Source organism: Lampris incognitus, chromosome 2, assembly GCF_029633865.1.
Source record: "Lampris incognitus isolate fLamInc1 chromosome 2, fLamInc1.hap2, whole genome shotgun sequence".
NCBI classification, from domain to species: domain Eukaryota; kingdom Metazoa; phylum Chordata; class Actinopteri; order Lampriformes; family Lampridae; genus Lampris; species Lampris incognitus.
The window spans coordinates 102,873,270-102,882,886 of NC_079212.1; the positions used below are offsets into that span (position 1 = coordinate 102,873,270).

Sequence of the window (9,617 nt, forward strand, 5' to 3'; positions counted from 1 at the left end):
GATAGATAGATAGATAGATAGATAGATAGATAGATAGATAGATGTAGGAAAAAAACTTTAATACTTAGCAGTACATGCTTCTTTTGTGCGTGACACATGAAACAGACTTGTATTGCTATGTATTAAAGTTTTTTTCTACATCGATCTTAATATTCTGCTCCTCATTTGTTGAGCACTTTTATCAATACTGTTGACGGTTTCTGAAAAAAATTCAAATGTTATTAAAAATTAAATTAGATTAAAATGTTATTCTGCAGCTGTGTTTATCCTGCTATGCTAACATCACAGAGTACCAAGACTGCCCACCATATTTTTAACCTTACATGGTTTTTAACCTGTAGACGTCAGCCAACTTACAAATATGCTCTAGGGTTTAGTTACTCTTTAAGGTAGTAAAGCTGAGATGTCAAAACATATGTGTTATATCCGGACAGATAATGGATAATTTCCTTATCAGTATCTTGTTATCAGTAGCCGTATCGGTATCTTGTTAACAAAGTGTAGAACAATATTTTTTTCATCTCCTGTCTTAGTTAATGTAAGATGGAGGCTGTATAATGAGTTTACAAACTTGCTCACATCACGAGTTTCATTTCCTTACTGACGATGCATTTAGTGTGTGTGTGTGTGTGAGAGAGAGAGAGAGAGAGAGAGAGAGAGAGAGAGAGAGAGAGAGAGAGAGAGAGAGAGAGAGAGAGAGAGAGAGAGAGAGAGAGAGAGAGAGAGAGAGAGAGAGAGAGAGACAGAGACAGAGACAGAGAGACAGAGACTAATAAGAAGTTCTTGAACTGATCACTAAATAAGACCAAGAGAAGAAACTCAAGCTGTCTGGGTGCTTAATTGACACCGGAGAAGACGTTGACACTGGTGAGTTAAAATGTCTCCGAGAATTAATTAATACGGGCAAAACAGTTCACTTTAGTTTGTAAATGTTGAATATTGTCTCCCACTGCAACGGCTGTTTATGACATGCTGTGTTTACATTACATTGATTTATTGCACCTCATCAGATTAATGGTCAGATCCAACTGACCAGATTTTCCAGAGTTTGGTAGAAGTTGGTTTTCACTAGCAATATTTTTGCTCCATTATTGTGTTAGCCTTAAGTGAATCATACATTATGCAAAATTAAATTTGTTCATTATCAGCACCCTTCCATTAACCCTGTGTGAACTGTGAGTGTGTGTGCGTGGGAGGGGGCAGCTATTAAAACAGCCGTGGGATTACACCAGCTAGTTCGATTTGTAAAAATGATCCAATTAATTCTTATAGTCAGCCTTTGGACTTCTCAGACACCATTAAAACAATATCAGTAAATCACATGTTTACATTAATACGCAATGGAACAGGCCTTACACGAGATTAAATAGAAAAGAAACACGATCATGAGAAATGATTAGTTTACATCAGACAGGTAAGAGGTGCACTAGTGGCTCACCTGGTAGAGCGCATACTACATTAGGCTGAGTTCTTACCGCGGCAGCCTGGGTTTGAGTCCAATGGGGGCCCTTTGTTGCATGTCATTTCCTCTGTCTCTCTCTCGAATACTACTTAAAAAAAAGTATCAATGAATAGTTTGAAAGCAATAGAAGGGGAAATGTGTAAAAAAAAAAGAGGTTTTATTATACCCTAAATCATATTGTTTTAGCAGTAAACATGTCTACATGCCCTATAATTGCATCAGCACATGACATAATTTCAATTTCGGCCAAAATGTCTTCGAAATCGGTTTTAAGGAAAAATAAAACTGTCGTTGAAACTAAAAAAAGAAATGACCTACGGTCAGGGTCAGATGGGCATCTCCATGGTTTAACCTATGTACCGCATTACCCTTAGGTAAAGACAAGGCTACGACCGCCTCGATAAACTTCCTCTTTTGCTGCTTTCTTTATGTAAGCATTGAATTTACAGTCTTCTGCCCTTTTAATAATTCTTTTAATATGCTGCTGTGAAGATTCTGGTCATTTGATGTAGTCCTTTATTAATTGTTTATAATGCATGTGGTGTTTTTTTTGTTTGTTTTTCTTTACTTTCCTAACCTTGTTTTGAAACACTGCTTTTGGAAAAAAAGCTGTATAAAAATATCTTTATTAAATGTACCATCATTATTGTTGATGTTATTTATCATACAGCTTTTGTTGCTATGCCATTGGCGGGTTACTCGTGGTCTGTGGTTCTGGTGGGCGTGGCCACACTACTGTTTCCAGGTGAATGCCAGTCTACCTGCAAAGGACAAGATGGCCGCCCAGGAGAAGCAGGAAGTGCAGGCAGAGATGGGTGGCTGGGTGTAAAGGGAGATAAAGGAGAGCCAGGTAAATTTTGTTCGAGCATATCATTTTTACCAAATGCTTGCATTAGTTGTTTGACTGCCACATCTTAAAGGGAAATGTTGTCATCAATACTGTGGATGCTATGTCATTACCCGAATTTATAGGATGAAAAAAGAAAATCACATCCACCAAATATCGGCTGAGAAAATGCCATTTTCCTGCTTGAAGTCAAGTTCTGACTAGATTCAGCTGTTCTTACAATACCCAGAATTTATTGTGAACACTGCCGTCTGAGATCCAAGCCCACAAGAGCCTGGGCACGACCCCATTGATCTTCATTCATTCATTCATTCATTCATTCATTCATTATCCAAGCCACTTATCCCAACTGGAGTCTATCCCAGCAGTCACTGGGTGGCAGACGGGGCGATACCCTGGACAGGCTGCCAGTCCATGACAGAGCCGACACACCCATTGATCTTGTGTTGTTATAAAGATCAAGCAGCTGATGACAGACAACGTAACATTACAATCCAATCACATTTTATCACTGAAATTTACCATGAGCAGTATTGCCAAGTTTACACGTTTTATTATAGCACAAAAAAACAACCTAACTGCTGATGTTAATGTCATCAATACTGATATAAATTTGTGTACAGTTGTGTAGGACCTGCTGGCTTAGGTTGACATTTCCATTCCACTTTGGAAATCTTGGGGGAAAAAAGTCCCCGAAACCCACTTTCCAAATATCCAAACGTGAAGCAAAACTGTCATGTCTTGTCACACACACAGTTCATCCACAAGAAACTGCCCTTGATTGAAATTCATGGCAACACAAGGAGGGACTCTATTTCAATAGGGATTAGTGGACAGTTTTTATACACACACACACACACACACACACACACACACACACACACACACACACACACACACACACACACACACACACACACACACACACACACACACACACACACACCGCACACACCTCGTGCTCTACTGGTGCATCTTGGCCATTTTTGCATTTTGTTAAAATTATAACCATCTAAATGAGTCTTAGTAGGTGAATGCGTATCATTGCAAACTCTTCCATAGTGAAGCTGGACTCCTGCCCAATGTACATTGTTAATGCCCCGCCGGGGGCATAACTGAGAATCAGGTAGAGAAAGGGTTTGTATTTCTTATCAGTCTGTCATCCCCATTGAAAACATCATTGGCAAGCAAATACCCTCAGCACTCCCAGGTGACCCAGAGCGAGCAGACAGAAATGGTGCAATCCTGTAGTGAGCTTTACCAAGGACCAATGTATGGGAATAAATGTGGAAATTTGTGAATTTTCCCTTCAGGTTTTGAAGATTTCAACAGTATATACTGACACCCATGGTAAAGGGACAGACATGTACAAAAGTTATGTACAAACTATGAGCTGTCGACTAAACATACCACTTTACACAGACAGTACATCATTTATAACATTCTACATATCGAAAGAATATTGTACATATCTCCTGTTGCCTACCAACACAGGAATCGCCAGTTGGTAGGAATAGCGGGCTCCTCCCACGTACTACGTCCCCCTGGCAAAACTCCTCACTGTCAGCTGAAAAGAAGTGGCTGGTAACTCCACATGTATTGGAGGAGGCATGTGGTAGTCTGCAGCCCTCCCCGGATCAGCAGAGGGGGTGGAGCAGTGACCGGGATGGCACGGAAAATAGGGTAATTGGCCGGATACAATTGGGAGAAAAAGGGAGGGGGGAGAAGAATATTGTGCATATCAATCTTTGTAGACAGTATGGTATATTATACAATAGATGTCCCATAACATATAGATAATAGACAAACCATATTACTCTACTTATAGACATCAGGGGTCAGTAGAAACAGGTTCAATATTCTATAACAACGTGGTGTTGTCTCCCCGTTTTCAGCTCCGGTGTCACCAGGTGCAAATGATCCACAGCTCCTGCTTAAAATGAAGGGGGATTTTGGGAGACAGGGCATACAAGGGCAACTGGGCCCTAAGGGTTATGCTGGAGATTTAGGGCCGATTGGCGATCCTGGAATACCAGGCCCCCAAGGCCGTACTGGAGGAGCAGTCTCACAAGGTAATTTCGTGATCCCTCACCTTGTGGGTTTACCATTGGACTTCTAGCTTACAGGTCAATTTTGTTTGCCTGACATTTAAATGCTTTTTATCATGCTACTTTCTTGGGAGTAATATTTTTTTTAATCTTTCATCACAACTAGATGGTCTTGGTAAATAAATGTTAAATAAATGCAAAGATAAATGAATGAAAGCCAACATTGGTTTGCATCATTATAATGTAAAAAAGCTCCGACCAATACAGGCAATGATAAAATTCCCGAAAACATCATGGAATATGTTTGTTCAAAGGTGCCATTTAACATATGTACCAACCACTGAAGCACATCACGCTAGTTTCTAGATGCTGGATCTGAATATGTGTGTATGCATTTATTCATTAAGGTTTTATCAAACATTTTGGGTTTTTTTTTAGTATTAAGACTGTACCTTCTCTTTCTAGCTGCCAACCCCTCCCAACAATCTCAGTCAGCATTCTCTGTGATCAGGACCATCAGCACCTATCCTGCATACAACCAGGTATACCCCATTCATCTTTCCATGTCCCACATTTTCTCCTTTGGCTGTATGTGATGTCCTGTTGTCCCAGTAAATGGGTGTCTGTATATTTTGGTACCAAGCAGACATAAAGATGTCCCTATATCATCCATATGTGCTGCTGTGCTGTGTTCCTGTAACACTCATCAGTATATAGTATGGGGGTGTATTAGTCTGTTACAGGTCTTATTGTCCCTGTACAATGTATGTCAGCATGTCATGTAACGTGATATTACATCAATTGTTAATATTATTCTGCACAGGGCGCCTGGGTGGCATGCTTACCAACACGGGGATCGCCGGTTTGAATCCCTGGTTACCTCCGGCTTGGTTGGGCGTCCCTACAGATACAATTGGCTGTGTCTGCGGGTGGAAAGCCGGATGTGGGCATGCGTCCTGGTTGCTGCATTAGCGCCTCCTCTGATCGGTTGGGGCACCTGTTCGGGGGGAGGGGCAACTGAGGGGAATAGTGTGATCCTCCCATGCACTATGTCCCCCTGGTGAAACTCCTCACTGTCAGGTGAAAAGAAGCGTCTAGTGACTCCACATGTATGGGAGGAGGCATGTGGTAGTCTGCAGCCCTCCCTGGATCGGCAGAGGGGGTGGAGCAGCAACCGGGACGGCTCAGAAGAGTGGGGTAATTGGATGGGTACAATTGGGGAGAAAAAGGGGGAAAATCCACTCCCACCCAAAAAATAAATAAAATATATATAGCGTTTTTTTTTTCAAAACCATCAATGGTGTTGTGAGTGCTCAACTAATGAAGAGCGGAATATATATATATATATATATATATATATATATATATATATATTTAGCAGCTGATGAGTGCGTGATGCACGAAACAGGCCTGTACTGCACTGTATTAGAACTTTTTTTTCCTGTATCTGCATTGATATATATACATATATATATATATATATATATATATTAACACGAATACAGGAAAAAAGATTTTAATGCATAGCAGTACAGGCCTGTTTCGTGTGTTGTGCACTCATCAGCTGCTATGCGTCTTGCACTCATCAGCAGCTATATATATAAATATATATATATGCAGAATCACATATATATATATATATCTGATTCTGCATGACTGTCAACAACACAAATCCCTTATGGTGTATTTCTCTTTGTGGTAAATTGGTTCTTACTTTGACGTTACGATTGTAATGTAATATGTACTCAGTATGGTTCATCATCAATTCCATCATTGCCGTCATTATAGTGTGTGACTGTAGTAATTTTTTTTGTGTGCATGTGTGTGATTTTCACATTCATTGTACTCCCAACTAGAGGGTCACCTTCCAGAGTGCCATCGTTAACAAACCAGGTTCACACTTTAACATCAACACAGGGGAGTTCACCTGCCGCATACCTGGCGTCTATTACTTTGTCTTCAATGCCATGTCCAAGGTAAAAAAAATAAATAAATAATAATAATCAGTACCGAATCAGAAATCCAAGCTTTCCAGGAAATTAGAAACAAAGATATAAGAAGATAAAACTTATATCCAGCATTAACTTAAAACCTATGAATGCGGTCATGAACTGGATGATGTGCCAAATTAAACACCAGACAAATCTGTCTTGGTTTGTCTGTGATAGGAATGATGATAATGAGGTTTATTGTTCAAGGTATTATTATGTTAATGAGAGGAAATTCTAAGGCTTCATCTCTGTCTTCTTTTACTTCTTCTTCTTCTCATTGTCATTATTATTATTATTACTATCATCAGGTCAGCATGTGTCTGCGACTGAAGAGTCAAGCACTGGAAAACCCCATTGGATTCTGTGATTTCAATAACAGACGTTCAAAACAGGTCAGTCTGGGCGTCAGAGGTGCCACAGGTTCTCTGCAGTTTTCAGCAGTAGAGAAAAAAGGTACCCACAAGTGAAGAAGGAGTTTATGATGTGAAAATAATTAGAAAGCAGCAGTCACAAACAAGAACAGTGTTTTTTGGGTGCCTGCTGGGATAGCTATAGTGCCTCGTAAATTATGACTGGATGCCAGTTATTACTTGGCGTTAATACTAAGGAATTGATTTGATGAATAAGGGTTATGGGGTTTCGCTCTTAGATGTGCCGCCCGCTCAAAAAATAATACTATTTGAATAGATGGAATTACTCGACATTTCAAAAGATTAACCTAGATATCTTTGGGCAACTTTTGTTTTCCAAGGTGAATTTGTCCAATTTAAATGAGGGCTTGTGTCTCCCTGTCAGGTGCTGTCTGGGGGAGCGGTTTTACAGCTGCGCGGGGGGCAGAAGGTGTGGCTGGAGGCTTTCAAGGACCGACAACCAGACTCTGTGAAAAATGACAAAAACGATAAACAGATCAGCTTTAATGGCTTCCTGCTTTTTGAATCCAGCTAGGCATAGGAAAAATGCTATAGTCCTCATCGTCCAAACAGTTAAAATGCACAACATGAGGTCTGGATACAAAATTCTACTTCCTGTTTAATTCCTGAGGTTCGTCCACCTACCTGTTCAGTGTCTTATCTTCTCTCTCGTGGCCCGGTATGTTTGCAGTGCCTTGCACAAAAAGTAAATATTCCCCTGAAAAAAGAATGATGGAAAGAGCTCCACTTGTTATGGAATGGAAATTACAAATAAGAATTGGATGGAAAATGTAGAACATCTAAGAGTGACAAATGCTCCACATGTATTTTATTGGGTTTTCTTTTTCTTTTTCTGTCTTACATTTCCCACATTTCATATGATCGTCAGTTGCAAAAAGCACAATAGTTGCCTTTTCTTTTCAAACTGATGCTTTTGCGTGTTTGAAATTGTAAACTGCTGTATGAATGGCTTTGATAGCAGTTCCAACACTGAGTATGCAACCTTTAAATGTTAGCTTTGATAGAATAATTATACCGCAATTGCACATTTTTCATATGCTTGTTGTAATAAAGTTACCTGGCAATGTGTGGAATTTCTTACTTTTCTCAGACAACTAGATAATCATGATTAATCAGCACTTCCTTACTGGGGGGCATGCAGCCACGCAGGTCGTGAAATGCATCATGAATGCATTGAATTGAAGGGATATTCTGTATAAACGCTTCACACCCGGCAACACACAGGAGGACAAAGCACACTTGAGAATAGAAACTTATGGCAGAGTCAAACGGGTTTTAGACCCAGTTTGCATGTTTCCCAACCGGCCATGACCTCAGCCTTCCTCACGTTCCTCAAAAACATTACTTCTCTTTACCTCTCTCCTGTTTACTCTCCTTCTGAATTTCATCCTCTTTCATAACCTCCTCCCCCTTCTCCCTAAATCCAGTCCCCTTCTCCCCTGCCATCCTTTTAAACAATGGGCATCTTATAACAAATTCCTCCAATTCTCCAACTTTTCAAGTTCAAGTACAAGTTTTATCCACTGTCCAAGTATTAAACAGTATATATGGAAGAGTTTCATTTTTGTAAGAACATCTATGTATAATATTCACATCATCATCATCATCATCATCATCATCATCGTCATCATCATCCTCATATATATAGGGAATAATAGGTATCTTTGTGTACAGGGTGGAAAGAGGAAGAACCCACAATCACAAATGAGTGAAATCTACATTTAATGGGACTCTTTTTGATATGAACCTCGCCAGAGGGGATGTGAGTAGGTGGCACAAATTAACACTGGCATAAAATGCAACACACAGTTCAACATAAAAGCACAGCGATGGCGGTACAAACATAATAGGAAATAATATGCAGCCTGCAGCTTGACGCATTATGGCACTAGATAGATAGATAGATAGATAGATAGATAGATAGATAGATAGATAGATAGATAGATAGATAGATAGATAGATAGATAGATAGATAGATAGATAGATAGATAGATAGATAGATAGATAGATAGATAGATAGATAGATACCACAGGACATACATAGAGGACAGGGCGACAACAATGTGCAACGTGATATATGAATGATGATATTGCTGTGATATACTATATGTATAAGATAGATAGATAGATAGATAGATAGATAGATAGATAGATAGATAGATAGATAGATAGATAGATAGATAGATAGATAGATAGATAGATAGATAGATAGATAGATAGATAGATAGATAGATAGATAGATAGATAGATAGATAGATAGATAGATAGATAGATAGATACCACAGGACATACATAGAGGACAGGGCGACAACAATGTGCAACGTGATATATGAATGATGATATTGCTGTGATATACTATATGTATAAGATAGATAGATAGATAGATAGATAGATAGATAGATAGATAGATAGATAGATAGATAGATAGATAGATAGATAGATAGATAGATAGATAGATAGATAGATAGATAGATAGATAGATAGATAGATAGATAGATAGATAGATAGATAGATAGATAGATAGATAGATAGATAGATACCACAGGACATACATAGAGGACAGGGCGACAACAACACATTAACCCATAACACACCAATTAAGGATGGTTGCCCAGTGGTGATACAGGGCGGTTGCCAGATAGATCGACAGATTAGAAAGAAAGGAAATGTGATTATTTGACATTCTTCCTAGAGTAAATCATTGAGATAAGGCATGAGTAATGTCTTCAAGCACTATAAAATCCATCTTTGATTGTGAAGCCAAGTGCCTACAGATGGAAAGCAACAGCTTCCTGAAAAATGAATTTCTGTTTTACTGGACACTTCCTCCCAGAGGGA

General features: G+C 39.3%; 1 protein-coding gene across 1 annotated transcript; it reads left to right on the plus strand.

Annotated features, from left to right (window-relative positions):
* The first annotated feature begins 753 nt into the window (after positions 1 to 753).
* LOC130108006 (complement C1q subcomponent subunit A-like) lies at positions 754 to 7,841 on the plus strand. The gene is made up of 7 exons (XM_056274840.1): positions 754 to 867; positions 2,133 to 2,312; positions 4,205 to 4,381; positions 4,823 to 4,899; positions 6,214 to 6,333; positions 6,657 to 6,740; positions 7,144 to 7,841. The coding sequence occupies exons 2-7, from the start codon at positions 2,144 to 2,146 to the stop codon at positions 7,291 to 7,293; spliced, it is 777 nt and encodes a 258-aa protein (XP_056130815.1). The 5' UTR covers positions 754 to 867; positions 2,133 to 2,143; the 3' UTR covers positions 7,294 to 7,841.
* Positions 7,842 to 9,617: the final 1,776 nt, after the last annotated feature.